A 16191-nucleotide genomic window follows, 5' to 3' on the forward strand; every position below is an offset into this window, starting at 1 on the left:
GGGAGCTGTTGTAGCTTTCCCCACAAGAGGTGCCTTCTTTGGCGCCGGATTCGCTAGTCCTACTGCTGAATACCTCGGTCGACGATGGACCATCACCATCGGTTCCATCATTTTCCTCCTCGGAGGTGCTCTTCAGACTGGTGCTCCCCAAATCTCGTACCTGATGGCTGGTCGATTCCTCGCTGGTCTCGGCGTCGGTTTCTTGACCATGATCATTCCTCTCTACCAAGCCGAAATTGCCCATCCTTCGATTCGAGGTGCGTACAAGATAATCCTTGCTGCCCCATTTAATAAGCATAAATGAACTGACCTGATCGTCTCGCTACACAATAGGCCGAATCACCGCTCTCCAACAATTCATGCTGGGTATTGGTGCACTGATCGCTTCTTGGAGTGGTTGGGGTACATACACACACTACACCGACAACCGACAATGGCGAATCCCCCTTGGAATCCAGTGCGTCCCCGCGCTCATCCTCGGTTCCCTCATCTTCGTCTTCCCCGAGTCTCCTCGCTGGCTCATGGACAAGGGTCTGCAGGAAAAGGCTCTGCACACCCTTGCTCGCCTGCACTCCAATGGCAACGTCGATGACCCCTGGGTTCGTGCGGAGATCGAGCAGATTCAGGAAAGCATCGCCGACGAGCATGCCAACGAGGCCAAATCGTACCTTGAGCTGTTCCGAAACACCTCTTGCTTCCGCCGTCTTTTGATCGCTTGTGGCCTTCAGGCCTCTATCCAGATGACTGGTGTTTCAGCCATTCAGTACTACTCTGTTGCTATCTACAAGCAAGCTGGAATCGAAGCTGCTGATGCCCTCAAGTACCAGGCTATCAACTCTATCATTGCGCTTATTGCTCAGGCCCTTTGCATCGCTTTTATTGATCGATTCGGTCGTCGCTGGACTCTGATTTGGGGTAACCTCTTCAACTGCTTGACCTTTATCATCGCCACCATTATGCTGGTCGTTTATCCTCCCGGTTCCGGCAGCGCTGCTCAGGGTTGGGGCTTCATCATCGTTACTTGGGCGTACAACTTTTCTTTCTCGGCTACTTGCGGACCTCTTTCTTGGATCATCCCTGCCGAGATTTTCGATACTCGAACTCGTGCCAAGGGTGTCAGTCTCGCCACCATGACCTCTTTCGCTTTCAACACCATGATCGGACAGGTAACAGGCATTGCCATGGAGGCCGTCGGCTGGAAGTACTACCTTGTTTTCGTCGTTTGCAACTTTACCAACGCTCTTTGCGTCTGGGCTTTCGTTCCCGAGACCAAGCAAATTCCTCTCGAGGAGATGAACTATCTCTTCACCAACGCTCCTTGGTTCATTCCCTTCGTCAACAAGAGCCAGTACACTGCCGATTACCAGGCCGACTTGGCTCGTAGGGCTGAGAGGATTGACGAGAAGCTGGCCGCTGAGCACGAGACCGGCGAGCACGTCTCCAAGATCTGAGACGGCACTGAGTCGGGTCAACTGCCAATTTTAGCTTTAGGAATCTAATTATTATTAAATGAATTCTCGATGTGTCCTTATACTGGAGTCCTCAGGTTTCCAGACAAACTGTCCGCTAAAAGCATAAGGAATGAAATTATTAGGTCATCTTATGCCGCTTAGACTATACTCTTTAGGCTATTTATTTCTGTGTCCTGAGACTTAGGGGGTCAATTTTTCTGGAGTGTAGCATAGAAGACCATCTACCTATTCACATTCACATTCACACTTGTACTGGGAACTTGGCGTGATGATTTATCGTATATTACTCCTTGGCAATGGTATATACAAAGTGTGAAAAATGCTATTCTGATCGCTGTAATGTATTCGTATAACCCTTCCATGTAATCAAAGGTAACCGTTTGTCTTCGTTGGAATCTATCCAAACTCTCTTCCCAGTCCCCAGTACCTAGAAATTCCCATCCCAACAAGAAAAAACAAGAAATCATAGCTGCCGACCTTTTCCGCAAAAGCTCTTTCAACGAGCACAAAAACAACCGGGGGAATGGCGTTGCCTGAGTCCTCTCTAGATCTGACGCGAAATCTCTCTCAATCCAAATACAAAAGAAACAAAAACAATGAGGTTGCGGACATCTTCTTCCGTGATGAGCCTGACAATAGCCTGAAGTGTTACACCAAAAGTAAGGATGTATTGGGGGCCAATGTAGACGCCTACAAAAGCTTCTTTCAGGGTTCGTGAGAGATAGAACACACGGCAGCAGTGCCGCTCTTCAACGCAAAAACTCTCGCAAACTGGGTGCAAAACAAATCGGGATGGGGAGGGCGGTGGAAATTTGCCGTGCCTTGTCGACTGTGCTTCCTTGCCGACACCTAAGCGGACTGGTTCTCATCCTCCTCGGGATGGTTGGCAGCGTAGATACGCTTGAAAGTCTTTGAGAGCCTGATACAATCCTTGACGTTGTTCGTGAAGTCGCGGAAGCGATCGAAAGCCTCGCTCTTTAGCAGAACCTTGAAGAACTTTGCCCTCTCTTCGCTGGAAAGCTCTTCGATCATTCGAATTGCAGGCGCAATCTTGATGATGGTAGGGTTGGTTTTCTTTCGGGCGTCGAAGGCAGGATCAAAACCTGGGAAGGAGTGTAATCCGCCGTGCTTCTTGTTTGCGAGGCGTAACTTAGTGCAGTCCTTCAAATCGTCGTAGAGATTGTCGAGAAGGTCGAGTGTGGTGGTGATGCTGTTCTCCTGCTCAGGGAGTGCAAGCTTCTTGGTCAGCCACATTTTGGCGTGTTTTGTCATGATGGCATTCATGAATTTGTCGCCAGCCTCAGGAATGGGGAAGTTAATGATTGCAAGGGCGTCCTGTAGCATTTCATCGTCGAATTCGTTCTTGTAGAATCGGAGCCGGATAAGGTCCTTGTTCGCGGTATATGTAGCGAACATTTCAGGACAGGCCTTTATGAGGCAGGTGATATCGTTTCGGTCGGGGAGGTAGAAGAGAATCTCTATGCGGACCTCGGGGGAGAGAGCGTCAAAGGAGACCATCGTGACGTTGGTTTGCAGGTTGCGGATAATATGTGATGATAGCTTGTAGGTTGAGGATGATATGAGATGAAAGAGATGTGGTTGCGGATGATATATGCTGACAAAGGTGTTGTTGTTGTGGTTGATGATGTTGAGGTGTGTAGGTGTAGAGGGAAGAAAAGGAAGAGTCAAGGTAGGTAGAAGAATAAAATTTATAGGTAGAATAATAACAAGATTTTGGCTTTCCATCAATGGGTGGAAGCTAGAGGAAGCTTGATACAGTGGTGAATTCTGGTGAATTCCAATATTTGTTTGCTTCGAGGTTCGTTCTCGCTTAATTTCCTTGTTGTTCGTTTGCTTAAGGTTGGCTGTTCTAGGATCCGGTGGCAGCTGTCAGGCACCCTCGAGGTCTTTACCTATGACCAGCTTGTTACACCGAGAGGGTTGTAGGCTGGGATGAACCACCTGCGTGTAACTGTCGGGTGTACGCAGGAGTTGAAGCACAGTCTGAAACTTGGCTGATCGTTAGGTACACCTTAGATCTGGGTTGGCAGTTAGGAAGTTCCCACTAATACATGACTAGCACAACATTAAAGAATTACTTATGGAAAGTATGAATAATGTATGGATAAATAGGAGTGTGCAGTGTTCAGACTGAGCGCCACCATGAATAACGGCTGAACTTTATGTACAAGACCACTTTCGAGTGCGCCCAGGCAACAAGAACTTATAATACAGTCACTCGACAAGGTGAGGTAATCGCAATTTCTAACACCAAACATGTTATCAGTTGTTGTAGTTGACACAGACTACATGTATTACTCTGATATCCCTGAGACGAGGGCTTCATACTGAAGCCAGTGACTGTAAGCCCAAGGTGTACATCTCCGTCAAGAAGAAGGTACAACAAGAAAACACAGATCTGGAGGACACTGAGGAACATCACGAGCTTTTGGACGCCTTACTTATTCAGGCTTCCCAGAGAGGGTTGCCCAGCCCCGCGTTGTACTGGTTTGAGGAGAAGAGGCTCAGTGAAGAAACGTTTTCGGAGATCGAGCGCTGATTTCTGGAGAAGTATCAACTAAGTGGGTAGCAGCATGGGTTGTGGGAGTATTTGGCAGTGAGAATATTGAAACCATTATAAGCATCATGACGCGCTACGGCACGTACGCTGCCCGTAGTAAACTCGAGTTGTTAGAGCACTAGGTCTACTCATTCATCAATTACAAAGAGGCTGAAGCTATCCTGGAGCAGTAGGTCGATGCTAGTGAGAAGAGCATAACGTGTAAATAGGATTGTGATTACCACTGAACCCGCATGAAGGCAAAAGACGAAGCGTTGGCAGTCATTCTGCGTATCACAGGCATCCCGATATAAACCACACTGTTGACTTGAGGTAGCGAAAGACTCGATGTTGTTGCTGCTTAATACTGGTAGGAGCAGTTTCACGTAATGATAGTCAAGTTCTAAAATACAGAGTGCATGGAGAGGAGCAAGCTATGGATTCTTCAGTATGAACGAGAGCTATGCCTGTTCACAATGTGTTGTTTGTTATTAGCCGAACAAAACTTTCATCGTGTTGTCAAGTCCAGAACACAATGAGGGTAACTGGGCGCACTACCAATTGTTCTCGTTTCCTTGCGTGCACAAAGAGATCGCTTCGCTGACCTGGAAGTACCGAACCCTCGACTAAACAAGAAGCGACATCGGCAACTTTAACATATGATCCACAACATCTGCCGCGGCGCAGTGTCTTTGTACCGGTAAGTCAGGGATGGGGCTCAAGTTAAAACTGCTTGACGATGACATGCCTGTAATGCCCTATTTGTCACTACTTATCAGATCTTTGACAAGGCAAGGGCGGGGATGACATTGAGCCTGTTTTTTGCGTGCCAAACCGAATACAGTTGCGCCGCCGAGAGGCAAAAGTTGACGAGCATCTGATAAGATAGAGTTTTATCCTTGTTGGTTGCTCCACTGATCTTTGCTTCACTCAATGTCGGTGACAGACTCACTGTGCGAACTATGATGCCCAAACACTGTCGTGTTTAAGCACAACTACCGAAGTTCCGAGTTCACCCCCACGAGATACAGGCTAGTCCGTTACTATGACGGAGCTGCGGTAGTTCTGGAACGACGGTGTCCGCTCTTGGCTACCAGTGGATGCAATGCAGTAAGGCAAGGATGCAGAAAACGTGGATGGACGAAAAGCAGGGGTTGGCATGAGACGAAATTGCTGTCAGTTCGGATCGTTCCGATCGTTAGCATGCGAGTTCGGCATTGACACAAGGTGCGACTTGGCAATACTACAGAACCTCCGAGAGAAGTGCAGAAGCCCCATGTGATGCAGGAACAGATCTTGGAAGGGTTGTTAGCGCATTTGAGCCAAAATACAAGGTGTATGTGGACTAAGGAGTACCTGAGGCCAGGTTCTGTCTACTCTTGTTCGTGTGTTCTGTGCTCTATAGTCTATCTCTCAGGCTGACTACCACTGGAAGCTCTCTTCAAAATACTCTATCCTCGGCATCGAAGGAACAGCCCGTGCTGCCACAGCACTTCTGCTCTCATCAGCCATCTTGGCAGGACCACTTGTAACTACCGCAAGACTTCCCTCACCTCCACTGTCCAAAACGTTGTCGATGATTCCTTCAACGTTCAGCCTCCCATCTCTCCACTCAGCAAAGTGACAAGTAGTTATCTGATCAGGCCTTGCCCTGCTTGCACCAGTAACATAGATACTGACTCTCACTTGACTGCTGTCAAGCACATCACTCAACTCGTGGTTGAGAACATCCTCAGCGAGGGCAGATTGTCGTACTGCCCAGTGAACTTCAACTAACTTAGGTCCGGTGGCTGAGGTTGTAAGTTTGTTAAGGTACGAAAGCGGGACAGCAATGCCGCTACCTCCAACAATAAAAATTACTTTGTCAAACCGCTCCAAAGGCAAGGTTTTCCCGTATGGGCCGTCTATCGCTACCCGAACTTTGGCTGGTTTCGGCTGGTCCCGCTCAGCATATTCTCTCAATCGAGATGTGAAGCTGTCATAGGGGCGAATAAGGAATGTCATTTCTCGTTGTGTCTTCTCGTACTCAGGTTCCATCTCGTCCGACCGGTATGTCGCGTGACCTAGCAATGGCGCCCGGTCTGATAAAGGGTATGCTTCGGGTTCTGTCACCGACGCAATCGTGAAGGGATGGCTCTCCCAGAAGTTCCACTTGTTAAGCACAGAGAGGTAGTAAAACGTGCCCGGCTCGATTCCGTAGATGCTTGAAGACACAGGGACGACGACTCTGACCATGTGAGCATCCTCGTTGTAAGTGATCAGAGCAGTGGTTTTCCAGAACTTGGGATTGAAGGCAATAATTCGAACGGCGCGGACAACTCGATCGAGCAGCCATACAACGACTGGAATCCACACTAGGGGATCGTAGGCGCCTCTGAAGATAGATACGTGTCTTTTGAAACGTTAGCGAGATATCATATCATTTGTCGTGATTTGGCTTACCCAAGCATTGCCACAAGGACAAAGACTGATAGAACAATATGCGCGACAAGGAAAAACTCGTATTGTCTACGTCGTACCCAGAAGAATGACGACCCGACGAGTAAACAGATGAAGATGGTTGCCTGCCATAAATTAGCTGAGAAAACGATAACAACCCAGTTGACTCACCAGCTCACCGGTCCACCAAAACTTCAGGTTAGAGATCTTCCAGAAATACTCCCAGCCGCCCCCTGGGAAGTTAGAAATAGATCTTCAGCGACTGTGCATGGTGACATACTTTGGAAAATTATGATGATATATCCGACGGAGTGAACGACAGCTTGGATAGTAGCTATCCGACCGACCCATCGATGAAAGTTATTGTATGTTTTAAAGTCCCAGCCTGTTAGCCATATAAAGATGTTGTTCCGCATACCGAAAAACCAAATGAGAGGAAAATTGGCGAATGAGATGATGCCTGTTCTGTCGGAGACGTGTCGAAGAACCTGCAGCCAAACAGAAGGGTAACTGAACCGTCTTGTCAGCACGAAACTTCCCAAGGTTGTCCTATGGCGTGGAAACTCACTAGCCATAGCCCTCGAATATGCTATATCCATGAATCGTGCAAATAATATTAAGCATCGCGAACAAAGAAATAGTCAATGTTTGGACGCGTGGAGGGAGAGTTCCACAACCGCCAAAATCTTGAACACAACGCCGACCAAATGTTGCAGGAAGGAAGACGTTACGCTTGAGCCACAGATCCCCACGACCTTGTCCTGTGGATAGTGAGCTGAAAGTTCGATTCACGATGCCGACGGTCATGACCACGGCCCAGAAGATCCCCATAGCCCAGCCATAGTAATAATGATAGACCCAGATATAATCGTGTGCAGTCTGCATCTGTGTTCAGTCGCATGTTTAAAGACTCAGTAACCATGTTCAGAGAACTAACTAATGTTCGGATCCATATGTCATAGTATGCTTGTGACGGCAGCATCAGCGCCCCGTAACGATGATTACGATTTGGATCTGTCGCATCGAATATAATAATCTGAGCCCTCTGTTTATCTGTTATATCGTCGATTATGTCGTGAGGCGCCAGGTATAAGCCGTATGTATCTTGGCATGTCTGATTCATGACTCTCGATTCGCGTAGCCAGACATTCTCGGTACAATGGGCATCCCAACAGAGATGTAGAGAAGTTTGGTAAGCGAGACTAATGCATTCCTGTTTCGCAAAAAATGAACCTTCTGGCGCATCCGCGAATTTGAGAGTCCGGAATGTTTGCCGACAGGCTTTACCGCACAACGCGGGGTCTGCCGAAGATGCGTCTACTGACGACGCAAGGCTAGAGGCAAGGGTGGTGAAGACACATATTAGATTGGTCACTTTCAAGGATCGCATCTTTCGGTACTGATGCTATATCTGGGCTTGAGATCTGAAGATGGAAAGATAACTAGGTAAGTTGTTATCGTGAATTGAGAGCGGTTATCAGATGATCAGATAGAGGTCTGGTGGGTCTGATTATCACGTGGAGGCGACATGGTCAGCAGGGATTGACATGGTTCAGTCTCCTGCAAACTGGCTGGTGCAGAAAGGGCATATTCAAGAATGAGATACCAATGTCACGAACACAAGACGATAATTTTTGGGGGGGGGATATTCAACGCATTTCACGAAAGAGGGGGACGTTGTGGTTCGGAGAAAACGATGTCCCTGGCTCACATCACGCGCCAGGTGACTAGTTGTATATTAAGATAGATTTACTCCGGCTAGAAGCCGAGTATTATTACTTTTACAATAAATTGATCATTCTGATATCTCAGACACCATGACGAAGTATCGCCACGAAATCCTTTACAGTAACACTTGGAACATGAGGCGTCAGAGGTTACTTGCGGTACAAGGCAGCCATCTTCTGCATGAACGTAGCAGGCTTTGTCTCAGTGCTGTTCACATCCGTCGCTCCGTTCTTGGGAACATCAACAACCTCGCCATCAAGACCCTTGTTGTTCACAGCGTTCTGCTGCTTGCCAAGGTAGAAGTTGGGCATGAAGAAAGAGGCGATGAGGGGAATGCACGCGAAGACGATGGAGACGATGGTGATGTGGCCATTGACGATAGAGTAGGCTCGAATGGAACCCTGGCGGATGGGGTCGAAGAAGTCGTACTTCTTAAGGGTCTTGATGTTGCCGTAGATAGTGGCAATGGTGGTGTCATCAACGTCGGGTAGCTCAACGTGCATCTGATCAACCATCTGCTCGGTCCAAATGCTGGTGGCAATAGCACTGCCGACACTGGAGCCTAGAGTAGACCAGAGAGTGATGATGGAAATGAGAGAAGCAATGTCGTCGTGAGGGACGGAAGCCTGGACACCAACTCGGACACCAACAACATTGAGGGAAGAAAGGCAGAAGATGAGCTGGGCTGCAACAAGGCGGGCAGTATCCTCAGTCATCATACCGTTGGGACTGATAAGAAGACCATAACCAAGGATTCTAGCGGCGGCACCAAAGATCATGAGACCCTTGTAGCGATGAGAGACACGGTGGATGAGACCAACGATAGGACCGACCAGGCAAAGACCCATGGTGGTGATACCAAGGAAGATGGTCCACTGGTAGGTTGTCCACTCCTTGATGATGAGGATATAAGACGAGAAGTAGGTGTTGCGCACAGACGAAGCCATCTGGTTGAAAATGTGGATAATAACACCAGCGATGAAAGCTCTGTTCTGGAGAATTCGCTTCGTCATCATGGGCTTGGGGGCGAGGAAGTACTCGTAGAGACCAAACAGGATGAGAACGACGAATCCCACGACAATCATGGCAACCATGCTAGGGTTGTTCCAGCCGCCCTTGGCGCTCTTGGCCAGAGTGATAGGCAGAAGAATGAGAGAGAATGCGAAGCCGAGAAGGATGAGACCAACGATGTCAATGTCGATCAAACCGCGGTAGGCAAGCTTGGCCCAGTAGGTCAAGTTCTTGGGCGTGGCCTCAGTGCGGCCAGTTCGCACATCCTTGGAATCAGCCATTGTGACCATTCCCGCCTTTTCACCACGGCGCTGCATAGTGTAGAGTGTGAAGATGGCAGGGAGGAGAAGAACGGGTACGAGAATGGCAAACATGCCGAGACCCCATCGCCAGTCCTCGTAAAAGCCTTCAGCGATGAAACCATTGACAGGCACGGTGACGATGAACGGCAGAGCAAGACAGGCGCTGAAGAAACCTCGCCATTCCAAGGGTGTCAAATCAGCGACGATGATGTCGCTGAGAAGATCAAGACCAGACTTGCCGACGGATGTGAAGCAGATACCGATAACATACGAGGTAAAGCCAGAGGCACTTGCAGCAACTGCAAAGCCGACAGCGTAAAAGACAAGGACAACAACATAAGTCGTAGGTCGCGATGTGATATCGGCCAGCTTTCCAATAAAGGGCTTGCTAATGGCACGAATAATTTGTCCCGCTGTGTTGACAGTACCAAGCTGACTGTGAACGCCAAAGGTAGAAGCTGCTAGCGTGCCGAAAATGGTGGTGGTGATGCCCATGTCGAGCGCGTAGGCGAACATGGTCAAGCCAATAGAGACACCCAGCAGCCAAAGCAAGATCTTTCCCTTCTTGCCAGACTGGTAGAGCACCTTGTTGAAGGCTTCAACTCTGCCGACACCAATTTCCTTGTGTTCATCGTCGGATATGGGGGCGTTGGTAGCATCGTAATCCTTCTTCTCGTTGAGTTCGAACATTTCCGGCGAGGTCTGCGGGGGAGTTTGGGGCTCTGGACCCGACGTGTTATTAGGTGCTGACATTTTGGGTGATAGACTTGAGCATGTGCTCTAGACCGAGAAATGACAGCGCATGGAATGAAAGGTTGATCAAGACAAAGAAAGAGGGAGGGAGAAAAGGTCTTCTAGCTGAACCGACAGCCTCTTTGTTTCTGGCCTGACTTTTTTAAAAACTACACAAATAGAAAGCTGTTCGCCCCCCTACACGACCGAACGTAAAAGAGACAGAACCAACAGACAATGCCAAGGGACCGAAAAAGAATACAGGGTCTCGCCGGCGTTTCTCGGGTCTGAGAAGCCAGGGTACAGCACCGATGTTGCATACTGGCGTGGTTTTAGCCTACCTGGTCACTGGACAGGAAAAAAACTCTACAAGGGGATCAACATGCGTGGTTTTTCGTGAAGAGATTATCTGATCTTTGCTCCATCCACTCATGCTGGCCGACGCCAAGATTATCACATACTTCCATCTAATCAGATGGTCCAGCAGAGTAGGGATCGGCGTGGGTGTGGGACGGGAGGGCTGATCTTTGCTGTGTTTAGAGTAGAGGTACAGTATAATGTGACAGTGTAGACAACTGTGACATGTGCACATCCCACGTCGCCGGAAGAAACCTTGTAACTTGTTCCTGATGGAAATCAGATCGATAAGAGGTAAATCGTCCGAGCATGGCTTTTCCATGCGTAAGAGGCTGCAAGGGAGGCAAAAATTTTCATGATCAACCTTGTCGACTGGCTGTCAGATGTGAGTTGGAGCTTGTGATACTACAATGCAGCTAGTTCTAAGCTTAACTCTGGGAGACAAAGCCAGTGAGTCACTTGTCTCCTTAGACCAGGGTTCTTTGCACTCGGGTCACATGTTTCGGTTGCTCGCTCAGCTATTGACGCGAATCTTGTTGCACTGACGATCTTGGCTGTCCGTTAGTACCCGAGGCATGGCTTGTGGAAAACGGGTTCAGTGGGATATGTTAGTGCAGATCTTGGTTTATCAATCTGATCGTTCCGTTATCGCAGACTGACACATGCTACAAGGACACATCCAGATTTGAAGGATCAAGCCACACAGTAATCATGAAGTGATAATTTTGTTCATATTAAAATGAGTACAGAACAAAAAGTCTAAAAATAGTCTAAAAATACAATGCTCAAAGAGAAATCTTTGCAGCATCACAAAGAGATCTAAAAATACTACCAGGCTGTGCATAAAGCTCAGAAACAGTAGCGAACTCGACTACTCGTCCACTGTCCATGACAACAACCTTGTCGCACGTAGAGACAATAGTATCCAGTCGATGAGCCACAGTAAGAACGGTCGCATCGCCCACGACCTCGTTAAGCATGGCCTGGAGCTTTGCGTCTGATCTGCCATCAATAGAAGCTGTGGCCTCGTCGAGAATGACAATCTTTGACTTGCGCACAAGGGCACGCGCGATAGAGATCAGGGAGCGTTGTCCTTGTGAGATGTTGGACCCGTTCTCTTTGACTTCTGAGTTGAGGTTGAGGCTTGGTGCATCGCCGCTCGAGTCGGAGTCTTGCTTTTCGGCATCGGTGTGATAAGATATTTGGCTTAGACCGACGCGATCTAAACATTGTCGAAGCCACTCGTCGTCGTATTGTTGGAAGGGATCGAGGTTGTAGCGGATAGTACCAGCTAACAAGACTGCGTCTTGGCTGATAACTGATAGGTTCGATCGAAGGAGATGAAGACCGACTGTGTGGATGTCGACGCCATCGATGAGGATTCGGCCGTTGGTAGGTTCGGTGATTCGCAGCAAAGCAGAAATTACTAGTAACATGTTAGAAAAAGTGATACAGATAACTGCCATGGAGACTTACACGTTGTCTTGCCAGCTCCCGTACGTCCGACAACGCCAACCTTTTCTCCAGGCTTGATATCCAGATTGATATCCTTCAGTGCAGGGTCCAAGCCAGGGCGATGGCTAAGAGTAAAAGACTGGAACTGAACATGTCCAGCACTCGGCCACTGACTCGTCTCCAGCTCCTTGTCCACCCGCTCAACTCGATGTTCAGGCTCTTGTTCAATGTTGTAGGCGTAATGTAGCATTCTTTCCACAGAGTTCATGTTGTTTTCAATTTCTGCGCTTTGACGAATCATGTTTCCAAAGACTGCTTGCGCGGTGACGATGTATGACAGGACGACACCACCAGAGGAGGGATCAATAGTGCCTCGCAGTCCGACAACCAACAAACCAGCCGCTAGCACTAGAGTCGCTCCGCAGAGATCAAGGCGCAGGTTTAGCCATCGCTGACACGCAACAGAGAGCCAGTAAGCCGTGTTTTCCGTGTCAATCTTGTGGGCATTATCGTCCACAAAGCGAGGTACTGCGCCAAAGGCTTTTAGAGTTGGCAGACCCGAGAGAGACTCGCCGAAATGCTCATAGATGCGACTTCGAAGCAAATTGTTAAGCCGACGAAGCTCTCGCGACGAAGGCCGGTAGTACATTCCGGTCCATGTATAGATCAACAGTAAAGCAAACGCGATGGCCAAGAACGCAGGCACGATAATGCTCACAACAATGATCGTTCCAAGAACTTGCACGAATGTAGAAATGAAGAGCCGTAAAGTCTCTCCGACCACGTTATCAACAGCATCAACATCCTTGCTGAAGCGATGCGTGATTCTACCCTGAGGCGTGGTATCGAAGAAAGCGACCGGTGCAAGCAAGACTTTGGACATGGAAGCATGATGAAGCTTGTTGGAGCACCAGAAACAGAATAGTGCAAATGTGGCGCTCATACAGAAGAGACCGAGGGATTGGCCTGCTCCAAATGCTGCGTAGCCGCCCATGTATGCATCTTCTGAAATGGATGTGTACTGATTATTTTGCCACCAGCTTAGCCAAAGAGGTGAAACAATGCTCGTTCCCTGGTAGATAGCGATGGACAGGAGCAGAAGAGGAACTGTTAGGAAAGCGTTACCGAACTGGGCGTACCGGATGTAGGTTCTGCCGCTGACGGAGCCTACAACGCGTTCTTCTGTTTGCATCACTTCTTTGCCTCGCGTCGTAGATGGTTTGTCATTGCCCTTTGAACTGGGGCCTTCCTTTTCAGTGACTTTCTCATCAACAGCTTGTTCATCCTCATGACTGCTAGCCGTCTCGGAACCCGAGTCTGAATCTGCAATCAAAGGCTGAGACCCAGCAAACTGAGTAAAAGCGCCATCCAGATTCTGCAGCTGCTCATATGAGCCTTGTTCTGAAATACGGCCCTTCTCCATGTAAACGATATGATCTGCCTGTCTCGCGAAACGGATGGAATGCGTGACCAAAACAATGGTACCCTCGTTGTTACGACGCGCTTGATTGACAACCATGTCGAACACACGAGCACCAACATGAGCGTCTAAAGCAGAAAAGCAGTCATCGAGGAAAAGAAGCGAGCTTCTGCCATAAATGGCCCTGGCGAGACTGATGCGTTGTTTCTGACCACCAGAAAGTGAAACGCCGTTTTCACCAACGACCGTCATATCACCATCGGGCAAGACCTTCATATCTGGGTGGAGGCAACATCTGGTGAGAACTTCATTGTACCACGCATGGTCAAAAGGTCGGCCGAACACGATGTTTTCTCGTACAGTTTCGCTTAGAAGCCAAGCGCTTTGAGGTGCAAAGGCGATCTGAGAAGAAGACTTGTCGAGACCCAGGTGGAAAGATCGTGCTTGTACCAGTTGCAGATCACCAAGAAGGGCTTTCAACACAGAGGACTTTCCGGAGGCAACGGCTCCGACAATGCAGACGAGCTGATTACGCTTAACCAAGAATGAGTCGAGCCACAGTCGCTGAGTAGCCGCTGACGTCTCTGGTTCCCTTTTCTCATCCGCGGCCAAGAGCTGTTCATCATCGTGATAAGCAAAGGTAGCATCTTCAACTCGAATCACAGCATTAGACTCCGGCATTTCAGAGGAGTAACCCAAGTCAGACTGGAAATCCGACTTTTGATTATCAGCGACGACATCCGAAGCCAGCATAAACATGGCTAACCGCTCCAATGCAGCTCTAGCATCAGCGACTGCTGAAAGAGCAGTAGGTAATGCCATAAGCGGTGTTCTGAGAAGCATAAAATAGGCAAGTCCGGAGAACACAACTCCAGCATCCATGCCGTTCTTAGAAGTGGCCCCGTAGCAAACAATACTGACGACAGAAGCCAAAGTAGGAGCTGTGTAAGAAATGGCAGTGTTGAGAGCTCTCAGAAGCATTCGCTTGCGAATATAAACAACTTCATCTGCTCGTAATTTTCCAATCTTTGAAAGCAAGCTCTCTTCGTAAGCATTTGTCTTGACGAGACGAATCGCAGATACAGCCTCAACAACGGCCTTGACACGTGCATCTGTGAAAGGCATACTTCCTCTTCGAAGAAGGAGAAGCCGACGCATCATGAAAGACTGAAGTGGATACAGCAAGGCGAGTAAACCAAAGCCTGGCAAGGCGCTGTATCCCATCGTCCAAACAGTCAGAGCGAAGCACAAAAGCATCTGGAAGATACTTGTCCAAGCAACATGGAAGTATCCACAGCAAAAGTCCACGCGCGTAACATCGGCGCTGATGAGACTCATGAGCTTGCCTGTTCCAAGACCATGTTTGAGTTTGGCACGTTCACTCAGTTGTGTCGTTGCTCTGCGATAGATGACATGCATCAAAGCGCCGCGAAGTAAGATACCAGTTGTGTAAGAGCGGTAGAAGCCGTGAACGTTGGAAGTGACTGAGAAGACGAGAAGAAGGAATAAACCAACTGCGTAGCCGAAGCCTGAGCGAAGACCTTGCTGTGAAGAGTCGGATAGAGTGCCGATGAGGAAGCGAATGAGAAGAGGTGAGATGATCTGAGATAAATCGCCGGCGAGTTTTAGAATACCACCTATCCAGAACCATTTGAAGCAGACATCGTTGAGGGCTAATGTCAAGACAGTTGTGTCGGTAGTGTGTCGTGCCCAGAACGGCCGCCATGATAGTGGGTTCTTGGAGTTGACTGGCTTTCTACCGCGATTGGTAGCGAGTCTTGCAGCCCAAGCCTCTTCAAGTCGATTTGAATGGTCTTCTACCAATCTGTGACTGGGCATGTCATACAAATCGTCGGTTTGAAGAGGTCTTGTATAGCCTGTTCGCAAAAGACGACCCAACCAGTTAAATGTCAAGACGGACAACCAATTGGCGTTCGCTTCAGGCAGAGGAAGCTTGTCATGATGTCCATTATTCTGATCCTCGACATTTGCAGGTGAAGGGGATGATTTTGGTGCAGTGAGGCGCTGCTTAATTGGCGTTGTCGACAGAAGCGGTACTCTCCTGTACCATTTCCTCGGAGGGAAGCTCTTCCCATCGTTGGTCGCCATGGCTGGAGTTTGACAATCGAAACAAGTCTTTCCAGACTTGGAATCCACGTCTTGATGTTCGGCTTCTTCTCAAAGGGTCCTGCCACGGAGACAGCAAACTCGCTAGTTAGACGTCCGTATTCGGAACAATCCTTCAAAAACAAGTTCACAAACTGTGCGGGTACCTAGCAATGAGACTCGGTGTGTAGATCCATAGTCCAGGGTTGCATTACGGGTCCAGCAGTGACTAAAGAATAAGCTTACAGTGCGGACTAATGCTCAAGTTGGTTTACGGCCGGCACAGTAGCCCACTACCGAGTGGGATAATGGCCGATCCCTGAAAGTCTTAATTTTATGCCTAACAGCGGCGGTGGAAACAAGCATAATTTTTAGTAAAAAGTATGACGTGTTGGCGCAGATGAAGGAAGCAACAATACCACATGTACTCCGTACTGACCGAGGATAAGATCGAAACATGCAGGTCGGTTTGTTGAGCCGACGAATGCTCGTGACCATGTGCTTTGGAAGTATTGATCTGCGCTGGAAAAGCCTCAAGTTGTCAATGAGGTTTCATCGGGACGTCAGCGACGATTTCTTGGCCAGATTTGCTCCGAGTCTGGTGATCTG

At 48.7% G+C, this 16191-nt stretch overlaps 6 protein-coding genes across 6 annotated transcripts in view; 2 read left to right on the forward strand and 4 right to left on the reverse strand.

Moving 5' to 3' along the window:
- FGSG_13866 (uncharacterized protein) overlaps nt 1-1451 on the forward strand; it is a gene marked incomplete at both ends in the record, with an annotated part of 1736 nt that extends 285 nt beyond the window's left edge. The window contains 2 exons of the mRNA XM_011327028.1: nt 58-257; nt 334-1451. Coding sequence (XP_011325330.1) covers nt 58-257; nt 334-1451 — 1318 coding nt within the window. The remainder of the gene's footprint in view (nt 1-57; nt 258-333) is intronic.
- Nucleotides 1452-2321: 870 nt separating this feature from the next.
- On the reverse strand, nt 2322-2990 carry FGSG_11031 (uncharacterized protein; the record flags this gene model as incomplete). The annotated part of the gene is made up of 1 exon (XM_011327029.1): nt 2322-2990. The coding sequence occupies one exon, from the start codon at nt 2988-2990 to the stop codon at nt 2322-2324; it is 669 nt and encodes a 222-aa protein (XP_011325331.1).
- A 665-nt stretch (nt 2991-3655) lies between these two features.
- Nucleotides 3656-4032, forward strand: FGSG_13867 (uncharacterized protein; the record flags this gene model as incomplete). The annotated part of the gene is made up of 2 exons (XM_011327030.1): nt 3656-3724; nt 3769-4032. The coding sequence occupies 2 exons, from the start codon at nt 3656-3658 to the stop codon at nt 4030-4032; spliced, it is 333 nt and encodes a 110-aa protein (XP_011325332.1).
- Nucleotides 4033-5454: 1422 nt separating this feature from the next.
- FGSG_11030 (uncharacterized protein) lies at nt 5455-7356 on the reverse strand (the record flags this gene model as incomplete). The annotated part of the gene is made up of 6 exons (XM_011327031.1): nt 5455-6424; nt 6475-6596; nt 6643-6704; nt 6752-6856; nt 6890-7020; nt 7103-7356. 6 exons carry the CDS (start codon nt 7354-7356, stop codon nt 5455-5457), a joined length of 1644 nt encoding a protein of 547 aa, XP_011325333.1.
- Nucleotides 7357-8316: 960 nt separating this feature from the next.
- On the reverse strand, nt 8317-10265 carry FGSG_11029 (uncharacterized protein; the record flags this gene model as incomplete). The annotated part of the gene is made up of 1 exon (XM_011327032.1): nt 8317-10265. The coding sequence occupies one exon, from the start codon at nt 10263-10265 to the stop codon at nt 8349-8351; it is 1917 nt and encodes a 638-aa protein (XP_011325334.1). The 3' UTR covers nt 8317-8348.
- Nucleotides 10266-11386: 1121 nt separating this feature from the next.
- On the reverse strand, nt 11387-15585 carry FGSG_11028 (uncharacterized protein; the record flags this gene model as incomplete). Its single annotated transcript, XM_011327033.1, has 2 exons — nt 11387-12027; nt 12078-15585. 2 exons carry the CDS (start codon nt 15583-15585, stop codon nt 11387-11389), a joined length of 4149 nt encoding a protein of 1382 aa, XP_011325335.1.
- Nucleotides 15586-16191: the final 606 nt, after the last annotated feature.

Source organism: Fusarium graminearum, chromosome 3 (genome assembly GCF_000240135.3).
Source record: "Fusarium graminearum PH-1 chromosome 3, whole genome shotgun sequence".
Classification (NCBI taxonomy): domain Eukaryota; kingdom Fungi; phylum Ascomycota; class Sordariomycetes; order Hypocreales; family Nectriaceae; genus Fusarium; species Fusarium graminearum.